At 44.0% G+C, this 16,292-nt stretch overlaps 1 protein-coding gene across 1 annotated transcript in view; it reads right to left on the bottom strand.

Moving 5' to 3' along the window:
* Positions 1-14,070, bottom strand: part of WIPI2 (WD repeat domain, phosphoinositide interacting 2) — a 34,040-nt gene extending 19,970 nt beyond the window's left edge. Inside the window, exons 1-2 of the mRNA XM_075899652.2 lie at positions 13,789-14,070; positions 5,686-5,768 (exon numbers count right to left, since the gene is read on the bottom strand). Of these exons, the coding sequence (XP_075755767.1) occupies positions 5,686-5,768; positions 13,789-13,862 (157 nt within the window). The 5' untranslated portion in view covers positions 13,863-14,070. The remainder of the gene's footprint in view (positions 1-5,685; positions 5,769-13,788) is intronic.
* Between the last annotated feature and the right edge of the window lie 2,222 nt (positions 14,071-16,292).

Raw genomic sequence — 16,292 nt, 5'->3', positions numbered from 1 at the left:
GGATGCTGTAGTCCCATCCTCACTGCCAGGTGGCAGAAAGTCCTGATCACGCTTTGCCCAGGCTGCTGTGGCCTCGCTGCTAGCAAACTTGCAGTGTTGCACCAGGCTCCCAGCTGCTGGCGCTCTTACCCTGGAGCTCATGACAGACCAAGGATACTGCCGGACAAGAGAATCCTGGATTTGGGAGGTGCAACCTGTACCAACTACTTTTCATTATTAAATGTGATGAAGATGAAGAATCCTTCAGTTTTAATTAGAATTTCTGATTAAATTAGAGCATCAGAAATAGTATTTTAACTTATTGAACTGTTACAAGGCACTTAAACATGTTTACACAGAAACAAACTTCTGTTCAAAATCTGAGGAAAAATTGAAATAGTTTGCTTAAAGCAGACTTGCAAAATTCTATTCATCCACTTTAGCGAGCCAAGCACTGGTGTGCCTGTGCATGTATCTTTTTTTAAACAGAGAAGAACCATTGATTAATTCTTCAATATAAGAACGACGAGCAAATAGCTTTTGTGTTTGGGCTAAGTTTTCACAATCATGGTTTAAAGCAGAGGATCTCAACCTTCTTGATGCCATGGGCACCTTTTTAAAAAAAAATCAGATAATTTATTAATACATAATTTTAATATGCCAAGGTATCACAGTTCCAAAAACAAAGAGGTAATGATGCATTTAGATTTTAAAATACACAGGTCACCACTTACTGTGATCAATTTGGTGCAAGTAGTAATCGACAATACAAGTTACACTCCTCAGATGCATTGCCATGTCACTCCAGAGTGAATTACAGCAAATACACCATTTTTACAAGAGGGAAGAAAGGAGGAGCAGAAAGCGCCTCCTTGCTCAGGATGGCTCCCTCCTCCCATATTGTGAAAAAGAATCAGCTCCTCCTTCCACCCACTCTCCCCTGACAACACAAGGCCGGGAATGAGAGGTGCCAAGAAGGTTCCAACTGGACCTGCCACTCTGCCAGACCTAGGAGTGGGACTGAAAAGCTTCTGAAACAGCAGCAGCAATGGTGTTGTCAGAGGCCAAGCTACACATGGGAAGTGGCATTCCGCAGAACTGATGTGGGACTTACAGGAAGGAGTGTAAATGATCATGGTCAAGAATGAAATGACCTGAACTCCTGGCAAATGCAACAATCATTAAGGGGACCAGCTCTGACAATACTCCACGCTGTGTGCTCCCAAATGATCAAACACCTTAAGAGCTAAGGCAGTTCCTTCAGTCTCACAGTAGAGAGCTAAGAGACTGGAGACAGAATCCTGAACAGATGGTTATCTATACAGAAAGGAAGATTTTATGATGGGCTTTAATGGAATCAAGCACTTAACATACTCAGTGAACCTCAGACCCTAGTTTATATTCCTTTGCATTTTTCTTCCCAACTGATAGAACCCATTCACTGGTGCCAAATCACAGATGCTTGCTACTAAACATCCAGTCAAATAATTGTCAGGCTATATAGGAAAGTACAAGGTATGTCTGGTTGAATTAAATAAGCAGTATTTTTAGAACACTAGGTTGGCTGCTCAGTACTGAAGCAGTTAATCTCATCCACCCTCTTAACCTTATCTAGTCTTTGCTACTTTCTCTCACCTTAGAAAATTACAGGCACAGAACACAAATTGGATACAAAGCACTTTAGCTTGATGTTCAAAATTTTCACAGATACAAACTCTGAATCCAATACTGTAAAAACAAATTAGCAAATTACTGTGCCACAAAATCTGTTTGAGAAACATAGGAAAAAAACAAAACAGTACTGTAAATGGATGTGTTCAACTGGCGGGGTGCCAGGGAAGAGAGGAGGAGATTGTGAGGAAAAAAAGATATCCATAGTAAAGATGTTAAGTAACGGTTAATTTACTAGGTGAGTAATTGATGGAATTTCTATCGACTATTCAACTAGTCAATAGGCACTTTCACATTCCTCCTTTGAAATGTACAGGAGCTCCCGGTGGATTTTCCACTGATCCCGGGTTCCACGGAAATGCCACGCTGGAGCCCGGGCTCAGCTGGGGAGTCCCCAGCTGATCCCAGGTTCAGCTGTGCGGCGCTGTCCCTTTCAAATGCCAAGGCATTTCAAAGGGACAGTGCCACATAGTTGATCCTGGGCTCAGCTGTGCAGCACTGCCCCTTTGAAGTACTACCTTGGCCCCCACCCCACCCTCTGCTTTGCTGCCTCTATCAGAGAGAGGCAGCAAGGGGGGGGTGGGTGGGAATCGACTAATTGACTGACTATCAGATAAGGACTAGTTGACTATCTGATAAGCAGATGCTTAACATCCCTAATCCATAGTAGGATTACAGAATCGTCACTAGCAGCATGTAACATCTAAGACAAGAACCAATTAGATTAAAGTCCTAGATGGTTCATCTGTATTTCTACCACATCTTTCGACCAAGGTCATCAAAGCACATTACAAGCATTCACTAAGCCTAACATGTCTGGTATTCGGAGGGGTGAACAGAGTTGTATAGGTCAGTGATTCCCAACCTTTTTGGGTGGTGGGTGCTGCGCGGAGCTGCCAGACCGCCCGGGGTGGGGACGCGCTAGGCGGTCGCACATAAATGCCCCAGCGGGCGCCACTGCATTGGGGACCACTGGTATAGGTTATGTGGTTTACGTGAAGTCACAGCACAAGTCTGTGGTGGGAGGCGGAGGAGGCGGGGAGAGAAGAGAAAAGACAAGACAAGACTCAGCTTCTCTCATTTAACCACCAGAAACACACTGCACATTTTGAGTCGAGTACTTGGCTGAGGCTATGTCTACACTAGCACTTTTGTCAGGAGGGTGAAAAAAAGCCAACACACCCTGACTGACATAAGTTACACTAACAACTCTGGTATAGACAGCACTATGTCAACAGGAAAGCATCTCCCACCAACAAAGCTACCACTGTTTGTTGGGGTGGTTTATGCTGATGGGAAAGCTCTCTACCATCAGCATACAGCAGCTACACTGGTGTCCTTATCGCAATGCAGCTGCAGCAATACAGCTGTGCCACTTAAAGGTCTCTAGCATAGACACAGCCGTAATGATCTTAGTGAGTGTGCACTTAAATTTTACAGTAGAAAAATACAAGAAATACTGATAGAGGATATAACTAGCACAGCATGGGCACAACCATATAGGAGCAGAGTCAACACCGATTCTGTCCAACTTCCACACCAAGTGAAACCCTAAAATGTGTTTCTGCAAAGTTACCCTGTGCTTAGCGTGTTATTAGGTATAAGTAAAATGACCAATCTGTTAAAACTGTTGCCAAATAATTGAATATTTTCCCTCTCACTGAAAGGAATGGCATGAATGGCCCTTACTGAGAGCCACTCATGTGGTCCACTATCTAGCCTAGGCTGTCTGCCACTGGTCCGAAACAATCCCAACAGATCCCAGGAAGCATCATGGACATGTCCTCTGGATAGGGCACTAACCTAGGAGTCAGGAGATGTGGGCAGAGTGCTGACTTAGTGATTTCCCGAAGGGTGCTGGACTCCTACATTACCCCCAATTCCATTCCCAAAGCCCCTGTTATTCTCCGCCCCACCTCTTCCTGTTCCCATGCCTGGGGAGGCTGTCAGTAGGTGCTGAACACCCACTATTCGCCCTCCCCTTGGATGCTCCAGCCCAGAGCACACAGAGTTGGCAGACATGGATCTGGGTTCTGTGGCGGTTCTGCCATGGATCTGTTGTGTGACCTGGAGCGTATCTCTGTGCTTCTGCTTCCCACATCATTGGTCTGTCTTGCCTATTCAGATTGTAAGCTTCTGAGAAAGTGACTACCTACATGTATTTGTAGTACAGTGCCTACCACAGTGGAAAACCCACTGCTGCCTTTAGGAGGTGCAGGAATAAAAAAAATAAGTATTAACTTTGATTTAATGGTATATTACCGCTGAACTCTATTGCTAATTTAGATGTTAATGTTAACAGCTGACATCACTGCCTATAGAGAACATGGGAAAGAAAAAATGTTCGTATAGGTTGAACCTCCCTTGTTCAGCACTCTCGGGACCTGAGTGGCCCCAAACCACAGAGTTTGCCAGACAATGGGGGGGGGGGGGGAGGAGAGGGAGGGTGTTCAAGGCACCCTACCCAGGTGTAGGGCTCTGCTCCCAGCTGGGGCTGTGGTCCCTGCTGCTGCTGCTGCCAGCCCCCCATCGAGCCAGCCCTGGCTGGGGCTGTGTCACTCCACCATGCCAGCCCTAGGCAGGGGACAACCCTGCTACCTCCAACTGTGTCCAGGGCTGTGCTCTCTGTCACCAGCCCCAGCCAGGACTGTGCTCCTGACTGCCAACCCTGCTGCCCCCCAGCTAAGCTGGTACTGTGCTCCCCCACTGCACCAACCCTGACCGAGCTTGTGTTTTGCACCACACTAGTCTCAGGTGGAGCTGTACTCCCCACCTCGCCAGCCTCTGTGGGGTTGTGCTCCTAGCCACTGGCCCCACTGCCTCTAGACCCACCTGGGGCCACATTCCTTGCCACCAGCCCTAGCCAAGGCTGTGCTCCCCCCCATGCTAGCCCCGCTGGGGATGCACATCTGAAACTGGGCAGCCGGGGCTCTCTGGTCCAGCAATGGATGTTGCCAGACCAGAGAATCCCGGATTTTAGAGGTTCAACCTGTATTCTGAAAGTCTGCAGATTGCCCACCACTTTGTTAGACCATCTGCATTAGTTGATGCTCTGTTCACATTTTGAAAGCCTTCTTCATGAGTATAATGAGTAAAGACTCATCCTGCACTCCATGCTTTAGCTGCATTTTTAGAAGAAGAAAAAAAAAAAGAGAGGTTGCTGAGCTGCTGTAAGCTAGCCTGACTTGACCTGTGCCCATGGGGCATAGAATTCCTGCCACAGAGAAGTAAAGAATAAATCAAGATATTTCCATTGTGTATGTATAATTATCTTCCCTTCAGTTATTCAGAAAGTATTGAAATTACTTGGCAACAGATGTAACAATATCGTAATGTTACTTACAACTAATGACACCCTATGCACAGGTAGCCTAGCTCTGCAGAAACACATTTTGGGGTTTCTCGGTGTAGAAGTTGGACAAAATAGGTTTAGCATGAGTGGCATCTCCAATGGGTGGATCTTGGAAATTAACCAATTTTACAGTATCCAATTCAGCTTCAGTTAGTTGGGGTAGGACATGGGTGGAGAAAAGGGGAAAGGAAGGCTGCAGACATTTCATGGGTTATTGTGAGGAAAGCAGAAGCTATCAAGTAGCAAGACCTTAAACTGTTCTTTTTTTAATTATTATTACAAGTTGTCTCTTTAGCAAAGACACTGGGATACATAGCAATGACATAATTAGGAATCTGGGTTTTTTATTAAATTGAATGAAGGCTATGCTAACTATGGTCACCTTTCCTAAAGGCCAGAAAAAATTAAGACCTCATAAGATCATCTCCACGTACATCACATTGCATTACGCAGTAACTGACTTGGCAGCCAGAAAACATCATTTAGCACCAGATTTCACAGCATGCCACCTATGTCTGCAAGCTACAATATAATGCAAACCGCTTAACCATCCAACAGTTTGTTTCATGTGCATGTGATATTTCACAATTAAAACTTCAGCTACATGATTTACAACCGAGCCTTTAGGAAAACAGTTAAGACCTGGCTTAGTCTGTACAAACATAAGAGAAAAAGACACTTACTGCATTCATAGATTTGTTCCAGTTTGTCCACAGAAGAAAGGGAGAAGAATTTGTAACCTGACTTACTGCCAACAGCTAGGGACCTGAAAAGAGACATTGGATTATTCTATTAAAAACATAAATCGAAGAGACCACGAATAGACTAGAAAACAGCAAATTTCAAAACTGTTGTTTTGTGATCAGTTCAACAAGAACTGTAGTTAAGAAGCTTGGCAGAAAAACGAACAGAAGACACTGATTACAATTTTCTGAACAGAGAGAAAAATCAGATGGTTTCAGCATTTGCCCCAAATGGGAAATCTAACCTGTTTCATGTTTCAGATTTTTAACAAAGCACACCACAGCCTAACTTTTAAGCCTGCAATCTGAAGCAAACACACTAGTAATTTCTTTACCCCATTATGTAGCTGAAATAAAAAGTTTTAGAGTTGAAAAGGTTTCTTTTTAAAATAAAGAATGTGCCTATGTTTTGCTTCTTGATGATGCACAAGATTTTTTTCTACAAAGTTTCTGCCAGTTTTTCCACCTGAGAAATTATGGAATGTCAACTCTGGTTTTGCAAGAGGACTCATTGGTGGGGGGTGGGGGGGGGGGGAGTCTCACTTGTTAGCTCAACATTTCAACACTTGTACCAATCTGTATCTTTAAACACAACCCTTCTGTCTCTAAAATGCTAGACACTGATGTTAAACAGATGTTAAGAAGGACAGAACAAAGTTTTAAACAATTTACCTTATTCCCTTCCCTCTCTCTGCCCTGTTTGTACTTTTATCTTATAATGACATTTCATTAATTTTCCAGAGTTTTCAAGAACAAGACTTCAATTTTTAATTAAAAGAACCCACAAACAGCAAAACATGACATGCCATTCTCCCCCCCCCCCCTTTCAGATCACTTTTTAAATCAGCAGTTAAAATAATTGTACATAAATATCCTACTATCCTTAACAGTTCATACATTTGGTTAACAATGTGAGCATGTGGCAATTCAGTTTGTACATTCCAGAAACTGGAACTCTGACCCACCAGGCATACAAACTCTTTCAACACACTTGAAAGGCTTTAAAAAAATCTGTCAACTATAAGCCCGAAGACTATCTAAAGCCTATCAGCCAAGGTGAAGAACACTAGCATCATCACCAAACCCAAACACACACGATTTCCTACTTTAAAGGATTTTAACTAAACCATAAAATTGCAACAATTGACACGTTTTTTGACACTACCAACACCTTTAATAGTTCTATATTTACAACATCTAGGACAAGAAGCAGCAATAAATCTCTCCAGAATCAACAATCTTATTAAATCAGATTTTTTAATACAGATACAAGTGTAGTAAGATGAAGGCCTGAAACAAAAGTCCATGTGGCACAGGTCTGATATGAGGCTTGAGACCTACCTACCAACAGTCAGGACTTAGCTATGCTTTATAATAGCAAAGTTGCGAGCAAGAGGCAGGAACTAATGGAACCTCACACGAACAGGACTGATAGTGTAAAATGCTAATTGGTAATAGGTGCTAGAGATGTTAAAATTAAATTAAAAACTAATGCAATAGTCAATGGAATTTCCATCGACTATTTGATTAGTCGATAAGGGTGCTTCCGCTTTGAAATGTAGCAAGAGCCTGCCTGGCTGTTGCTACATTTCAAAGGCGGAAGTTCCCTGTGGTGTTCTGCCTTTGAAATATACAAGAGCCCCAGCATCTCAAAGATTGAAATGTAGTGTGGAGCCCAGGGTCAGTAGGGAGTCCCCATGCAGCGCTTCCACTTTGAAATAGACAAGAGCCCCAATGGGGACTCTTTCTGATAGAGGCAGTGGAGGGATGGGGGAGGAGCGACTAGTTGGTTGACTATCCGATAAGCTTTTGCTTAGTCACTAACACCCCTAATAGTGAAGAACAGTAAATGGTACTAGCTATCGGCTGTAAAATAGAAATAGGTACTAGGCAGAGGTTGAAAGTAAATAAAATGGACCTTAGTACCCCACACTCACCACTAGGGATGATAAAAATTCTATCAATTACCCAATTAGTTGATAGGCAGCCCGGCTCAGTTCTGGCTCATGCTGGGTGCCAGACCAAACCCCACTGCGGTTCTGCAATTTAAAAGCCGGTGTGAGCTGGAACTGAGTCGGGCTGCCTGCCCAGCTAGTAGCAGCCCCTGTGCGCAGGAGTCCCAGGACCAGCTGTGCATAGGGACTGCTGCCGCGATAGAGGCAGCAGCAAGGAGGAGGGGTGGGGAATGGGCAGCACCGCAGAAAGGGTGCTGGGAGGAACTGGCTTTTAAGCCAGCTGAGGGGGAGGGGTGCAAGTAGTCGACTACTCCTTTACATCCCTACTCCCCACAAATAATAGGGACATATCGACCCAGGTTCAGAAAAGGATCTAAAATCACAGCATGATGGATAAAGATGTTTTGATTGAATCACCAGGTGCAGGGTGACGGGTGGTACCTAAGTAACATCAGAGGATGGCAACTTGACATGTCAGGAGGGATGTGTTACTTGTTTATACCCGTATATAAAGTTATGTCTTGGATGGGCTGTCTTTGTCTGGCCTAGGGGGCAGTTGGACCTTCTACTGGCTCAGCGGATCCATTGTCTGGGTGAACACAGGCATAGTGGCTGGTAGAACCTACTCACATTATTACTGTACTTCGTTTGACAATAAGCCTGGTTTGGGAAACACTGCTCTAGTGCAACAGCTGCAGTGCGGCAGGGTCCCAACCCTTCCAGGCAACCCAGATGGCGTCCCAGGCAGCCTAGTTGAGCAGCCCCACTGTGGTGCACCAGGCTCCCAGCCCTGCCAGACAGACCCACTGGGGCGCACCTGGCTGCTCAGCTGATGGGATCTAGGCGCCTGGCCCCATTGGCAGCTTGCTGCCAGCATCCCACAGTCCAGCCTGTCCGCAGGTCTCCGAAGCACCAGCCCTCCACCAGGACTCTCTGGTCCTGGAACATCCATGGTCCTATCGGACCACTGATGTTGCCAGACCAGAGACTCCCGGTTTACGGAGGTTCAACCTAGCGATATAAGCATTTGCTTATTGCACAGTTGACTCATGACTCAACTAGTTGCTCTCCTCCCTTGCTGCCTCTATCAGCAGCGGTGAGGTAGGGGCACAGTGGGAAACTGGTGGCGGTTCTGCCTTTGAAATGGAGCAAGAGTGGGTCTCTTGCTACATTTCAGAAGTAGAAGCGCGGCAGGGAGCACAGGACCAGTGGGGGACTCAAGCTGCTTTTGAAATGTACAAGAGCCCCGTAGGGCCCTTACTACATTTCAAAGGCGGAGGTGCCCTTATTGACTAATCGAGTAGTCAACGGAAATTCCATTGACTATTTGATTAGTTGATTAATCTAAATTTAACATCCCTAGTTCAACCTAAGTAGTAGAATGGAGGAAGTTGAGACAGATCAAACTTATTCTCAACACAAAGCAGAGGACCAGTTCTTTTAGTTAGAATGTCGAACTATCAAGAATGCTCCCCTTCAATTGCTTACTCTCCACCAGGACAGCAGAATCAGAAACTGACATTTGACTACCTCTCTCATCTCAACACCTGATGACATTAAAGAGCTATCAATGGGTTCTGAAGAACATACCTCTACTTCCTCAAATACTCTTTGACCAGAAGGAAAGTTATTATAATGTGTGATCCTGAAGGATAGGAAAGAGCTCAAACAGAACAAAGAGGTGAATGCATCGGTGTTCCCAGCAAGTACAGAGGCAGGAATGCAAGTGTACTGAAAGCGGAGGGAGGAGATTCCCAACAAGTGTGGAGCATTGTAAACAACAATTTTTATTTACCTTGAGCATTAGCAAATTGGAGCATGCTATAATTTTAAAAGTCTAAACTTTTGCTACAAATACAGAATTAAGAGAGGCTGTTAAGGAAAAAAGACAGTGCTAACAAGACACAAGGATAGATTAGACTTAAGGGCCTATAATTGGCTCATGTGATTCAGGGTACAGTAATGAGATTAGGGATGAAAAATATTTTTGATGGTGCCTGCGAGTACCACTATAATTAAAGTTATGTCAACATTTTCATTATAAATTCTTGTTCAGGGCTTTATTTCTTAACAGAAAAAAAAAATCAAACACCGATAATTGTCTTTGTCCAAGAGAAAGGATTTGTTCTGAAAACAATTATTACAATTAAACTCAGACATTTTAGAGAAAAATTGGTGTTATAATTCAACTTGTTTTTTAAAAAAAACAAACTTCACAGGTTGTCTAATGTTAAGTATCGGCTTTCTAGTATAGATTTGAAATAGCTGTGGCTTCAAATTTTAAGGCACTGTAAAGTATCATCTCCAAACAACTTCACCAAATTGTTATTGCATGTAAATAATACTTTAGTTGTAAGATTACCCACTGTTTGTAATTAATTTTCACATATAAATTTCTACCCTGTGGCAATTCAGAAGAAATTTATAACCACAAACAGGATATATTAATCGATTCACAAGCAAGCACCAACAGAACCCAATTTTAGTCTCATACTCCCTTCTAAACCTATATATTCAAGCTTTTCTTAATATTTTGGGAGAGGTTTAGTTATATATTATTCAGATTTCCTGAAAGCTTCTACTATGTAGCAGTGCTAATGCACCTGAATCCTGATCTGCAATCCCCTCCAAATTATCCCAGACTTTTCTAATCAGGGATTAGCAGTCGTGCTGATTTATGTAATGATAAATATAACAAGGAAATTAAGTCTAAACTCAAATTAAATGTCTTGGTCTCTGAGAATTGTCTCACTCCCATGTTCTCACTTAGTTGAAATTACTACCCTCAAAACAAAGCATGAACCAGGATAAAGAGTTCTTCTCACTATAGCATCGAAGGTGTGAATAGTATTTTTCATGCAGAAGTCCCAAAGCACCAAAACATTCCCAATACAAGACAGATTTTGGATCCTGGATAAAATTAAACCCATGCACTCCTATTTTGATAAAAAGGCAAGTAAAATCTTTTGTGAATGGTACTTAAATTACTAGAGGCTACTGTCTCACTACATTCAGCACCAATGAAAGTACATCTAAAATGATATTTTCTAAGAAAGACAATGAAGAATGGGATACCTGCTTGATTACATCTTGGAACTATATTTCTTTAAATTGAAAAACTATGCAATGCTACAGGAACTTGTGTGTTGGCAGTATTCTTTAAAGTTCCAACATTACAACTTCAGTAAGTATGTACCAAGTGCACCTACAATAACATATGTTTGTAATTGCTTCTGATGCACTGAAGCAATCATTTGATCATTTTTTCCACTGAAATTTAGAACATTAAATTCAAATCTTACCTTCTGAAGTTTCTATCTATACACTAAAACAAGTTAATTGAGTGGTGCAGCAAATTTCCAATTCCTTCATTCTCTACCTTAATTTCATTTTAAACCAAACTATTTCATATTCAGAACTTTAGACTTAGAACGCATCCTGGCTATCTACCCTATGACATACTCGATCAATATTTCAAAGAGAACTGCTTTTTCAACAGAACCCTTTAAGATCTGCTGTTTTATATGCTGAAGATGTATATTTTAATATATCTGCTTCAAGTTGGGCCAGTTATCAATAAATCTGCTTCCTAATCAAAGAGAGTGTGATTTGTTCTGCTTTACCTTTCAACGTCTCATAAGTTTAATACCATCTGCCTTTATTCTTTTTGGTTTGAGCAACACTTGCAGAAGAAAAAGTGCCCCCATTATGTAGACACCCCAAACAGGTACTCTGAAGAAATAATTTTGGTCAACTGTAATTCATAGCAATGATAAACTTTCAGTAACAAGGGACCACAGAGTCTAATGAGAAATAGTCTCAAAGAGCAGTTTACTAAATAAAGCTTCCTATGCTAAATTAAATATTTAACTATTGCTAATGAAACTTTAAGAACAACTACACAGGCAAAAAATATTGAAGCAGGGAGCTATCCTGCACAGTTATCATGAAACATTTTCCTCTGCATGCAAACTGTTATGGTTTAAAAACAAACTCAAGGGACACTTGGAGGGGGGGGGAATCAGTATTTGTGTTAAGAAAGTGAAAGAGTAAAGTTTTTAGGCTTGTGAATTTGGTCAGCATATTTAACTTTAAAAAAGTTAGAAGCTAGTCCTTTAAAATAGTAATAAAGATGAAGTAGTAATTCCTAGTTTGGCTTGATTTACATAGTAACTGATAGGGATAGAAAAAGCTGTGTGCTTAGCATTAAATAAAAAATGTGCATATTCTGTATGCTTGAGTGCATGCCAAACTTTATAAAGCATGGGTTCTTAGCCTTTTTCTTTCTGAGGTACTCCCAACATGCTATAACAACTCTGTGGTCCATCAGTGTCACAACAATTATATTTCTGCATAGAAAAGCCAGGGATAGCATTAGGAGCTACCAGGAGAGTATCTGCCCCAAGCCCCATGACATGGGAGTCCCCATAAAGTTAAATTGTGCAAGCTTGGCTTCAGCCCCTAGAACTACAACAGAAGCAACCGTTAAAAATAGCTACTCTCATTCTCCCATTTCCTTTTGCTTCCCAAGATGAATTCCTCCCTTCTCAGTACCAGATTTCCATTTGGTTATTCACCCCTAAATCTCTTAAGCATTTTCAAGAGCTCAATCCTTCTTTCCATAATTCTTATAACCTTTTCTTCTTCCTGTTATCCATGTTTAAACTGAAGATGGTTATTCTTTCATATGTATGGATTTATTTCTCCCCAACACATCAACCACCACTTTCTGTGGATTTAGATTACAAATACAAAACAGCATTCCACAGCTAAGGAGACCGAGACACATTCACAAAACTAAAACATGAAGTTCCAATGGTCAAATAATTTTGGATATAAGGATGATGTGAAGTGTACTACTTCTCTCTAGAACTCAAAATACATAAAAATACGTGATTTTTAAGGACCCTGTTGTTCTTTATAAAAAGAGGCTGCCCATGCACTTTTGAGAAAAATAAAACATTGAAGGGAGCATCTGCTAATAAAGAATCTCTGAAAGTTATTGCACATTATTTCATCACCACAGAGAGAGGGTTAAGAGAAAGTTACCTGAAAATATGACAACAATGAGTTGCAATCCCATGCCTCACTAACTCCTTGGAGTCCCATCCCTCAGTCTACCCTAGAGAATGGACACCGTAAAGTGAACGAGGGAGACATCCCAGGGAGACCAAAACAGAGGAGCACATCTCAAGGATAACAACTAATCACAGACTACACACACTTTATGGTGTTATAAGTAGGGAGGTTTAGCAAGTGCCCCCTTTTATGTAACCTTTAAAGATTGCATATGATAGCCTAGGCCTTATGCCTGCACCTGCCACATATTTACTGCATAACCATAAAAAAGTCAGTTAGTCTCACAGTGCCTTAGTTTCCCCAGCTGTAAAATGAGAATGATGCTGACCCAGCTCTGACAAGCACTGTGATCTAGGGACCAAAAGCACTTGCAGAAGCATTATCTTAGGAGTTGGGGAACTGAAAAAAGAAGTGCACCCTCGAAATCAAAACTGGAGAGGTTCACAAGAAGAGCCAGTACCCCATCCTATCCAGTGGGGGAGGAGAGGTGGATGGGGACTAAGCAAGGTGCTGGGACACTTTGTGAAAGGGCCCGGCTGCTGAAAACCACTGATCAAAACTGTACCCCCTGTATATAATGGAAACCACTTCAAGCCACGGGTGCAGCAGCAGCAGCCACATGCCTCTTTCCAAGACCTATGGGAGCGAGGGCTATGGAGGGGGCACGCTCTCAGCATTGCCGGTAAGCTGTGCACTTGTGCAGCTGCCCAGGAGAGATTCAAATGCCGCCCAAACTGACTCGCAGCGCGCCCCCCCCCCCCCCAGCCAGGTTTTGTGTTTCTGTGGGTGGTGCCCATCCCCACACGCGCACAGAAATATTCCGCACATGGCTGGAATGAGAGGGCACCTGGGCTACAGCTCTATGCCGGGGAAAGGGGGCGCACTCCAGCAATGGGGAGGACCTTGGGGGGGGGGTCAGACTCCCCGCCCCCCACCACAGAAAGAGGCTGCACCGCCCGCCCCTCCCCCCCCCCGACTCCCCCCCCCAGCCACGCCCCCCCCCCCTTACGTGTTGTCCTGGTTGAAGTTGGCGAAGAGCAGCTGGCCGGAGCCGCCCTCCCCGCTCTGACTGGCCAGGTTCATGGCGCCTCCCTGGGCGGCGGGAGCCCCGGCCGGCGGGGAGCTGGGGGGGGGGGGTGGGCTCGGGCTCAGCGGGCCCCGCTCGGCTCCGACCGCCCCCTCATCCCTTCCAGCGCCTTGTTTACGCTCCGGTAGCTGGAGCCTGAGCGCGCCTGCGCCATCCCGCCCCCATCCCCCATAACCTCCCAATCCACACCAAGCGCGCTCGGCGGCCCGGCCACCGTACTGCGGCGCGCGCGCCTGCGCGCTAGGGGGGCTCCGGGAAGCTTGGAAACTGCGCATGCGCTACTGTCGTAGCGGGCGCCTTGCAGCTCCCTGGAGCTAAGTGGGCTCTGGCTGGGACAGGCGCTGGATGGGGGGTGTGGCGCGCTGCTGTGTGTAATAGGAGCGTTGCTTCCCGCAGAGCCTAATGAATCTGTCAGTTATGGAGGCTCCTTACCAATGTTCCTGCTAAACTTTTCCACCTTGTGCGGAATAATTTTTTTTATCTGCACTGAGTTATGTGCAAATGCACCACCAATAGGAAAAAAAAACCAACCCTAGCTATGGGCGCTATGTGAATCAGCTGGGTGGTGTCTGAATTTGTTCTCAGTGGTGGCTTACAGGGAACACTCTGCCTTAGCCCAGCTCCTTAAGTTGTGTGTGTGTGTCTTAAGCACCTGTGCACAATATCCTGCTTTTGGTGGTTCTCAAACTTCATTGCACCTTGACCTCCCTTTTGACAACAAAAGTTACTACATGATTTTGGCAGGGGGACTGAAGCCTAAGCCCACCTGAGCCTATGGCCCTGGATGGAGGGGTCAAAGCCAAACCTGAGCCCCACAACCTTAGGCAGGGGGCCTGTAACCTGAGTCTTGCCATCCAGGGCTGAAACCCTGAGGTTTGGGGTTCGGGCAGTGGGGCTTGGGCTTGGGCCCTGGCTCTGGACTCCAGGAAGTCCAAGCCAGCCCTGGTGACCCCCATTAAAACTGGGTCACAGCCCACATTGGGGTCCCACTCCTGACCCAGAGTTTGAAAACTGCTGGTCTAGGGGAGAGATCTAGAAAATGTTGGGGTGGAAGGAGCAATAAACATGAATTTCTGATCCCATGATTGAGGAAACCTGATTGTGCACTGGGTAGTCACCATGGTATCCCAGCAACCATGATACCCACCTGAGCAGGGGTTGTCAGGGATACCACCAAAAGCAGGATATTGTGCACAGGTACTTAAGGCACACACACAACTTAAGGAGCTGGGCTAAGGGAAAGTGTTCTCTGTAAGCTGCCCCTGAGGAGAAATTCAGACACCACCCAGCTGATTCACAGAGTGCCCATAGCTAGGGTTTTTTTTCCCTATTGATGGTGCATTTGCACATAACTCAGTGCAGATAAAAAAAATTATTTCGCACAAGGTGGAAAAGTTTAGCAGGAACATTGGTAAGGAGCCTCCATAACTGTGTGAGGAACAGTTTCTTTAGGTGTTAGCTGCAGCATCAATAACAAGCTTTAGTTCTTCTATAGCCATTTTCATTCACAGGTCTCAAAGTGCTATACAAAGGACAATAGATATTACTCCATTTTGCAGATGGGAACACAGAGGCACACAAACATGCCCAAAGTCACATGATTAGTTCAGTGGCAGAGCTTAGATATCTCAACTCCCATGCTAGCACCTGGCCTGCTGGACCACAGTGATACTCTGACAGAGATTATATATCAGTAAAACAAGATTTCATTTACTAGACATAACACTATTCACCAACTCAGCTGCAGTTCTGGAGCGTCATTGTCTTCTGCTCTCAGTGGCTTCTTAAAATCATCATGGGTCAACCCTTCCAACTCCCCCTCCCCCCAGTCGTGAGATTGAAAACAATAGTAATCATGTTTTAGTTCTTTGTCTTTTTTTAAGCCTTCAGGGTGCTCTCAGATAACACTTTCAAATTTTTGTCCACAGGCATGCAGCTTCGAAACTTCCTTTTTTAAAATGAAACCTGGGATTTTCATTACTTCTCTCTAGGAGCTGGGTTTCACGCCAAATGTTGTGAAACTTGCAGTTAACTCATTAGAGTTGGTAACACTGTACATAGAAACTGAAGGATGTTCTCTTGCTAATGCACAGAACCGGGAGATAGTAGATCTGAACTCTGTTTCCTGCTCTTATGCACATTTACTTGAGAAAATCGAATATACTCTTGGGATGTGAGTTTCCTGATTTGAAAATTTACTGGCAATCATAGTGCCTATTACCTTACAGGGGTATTGTGAAGCTAAACTCCTGAAAGTTCATAATATGCTGTAGAGCCTCAAAAGATAGGTGCTATATAAGTGCTCAGTATTATTCCACCTGTATAGTGTGACTACAGGGTTCACAGTGCAGGCAAACAACAAGAAATTATTATTTGCATTCAGACAAGTACTATCTTCATCACTATTGAACTGAATTAGATACAGG

Source organism: Pelodiscus sinensis, chromosome 15 (assembly GCF_052426305.1).
Source record: "Pelodiscus sinensis isolate ZL-2025 chromosome 15, ASM5242630v1, whole genome shotgun sequence".
In the NCBI taxonomy this organism is placed as follows: domain Eukaryota; kingdom Metazoa; phylum Chordata; order Testudines; family Trionychidae; genus Pelodiscus; species Pelodiscus sinensis.
This window is presented reverse-complemented; position numbering and strand designations above follow the sequence as displayed.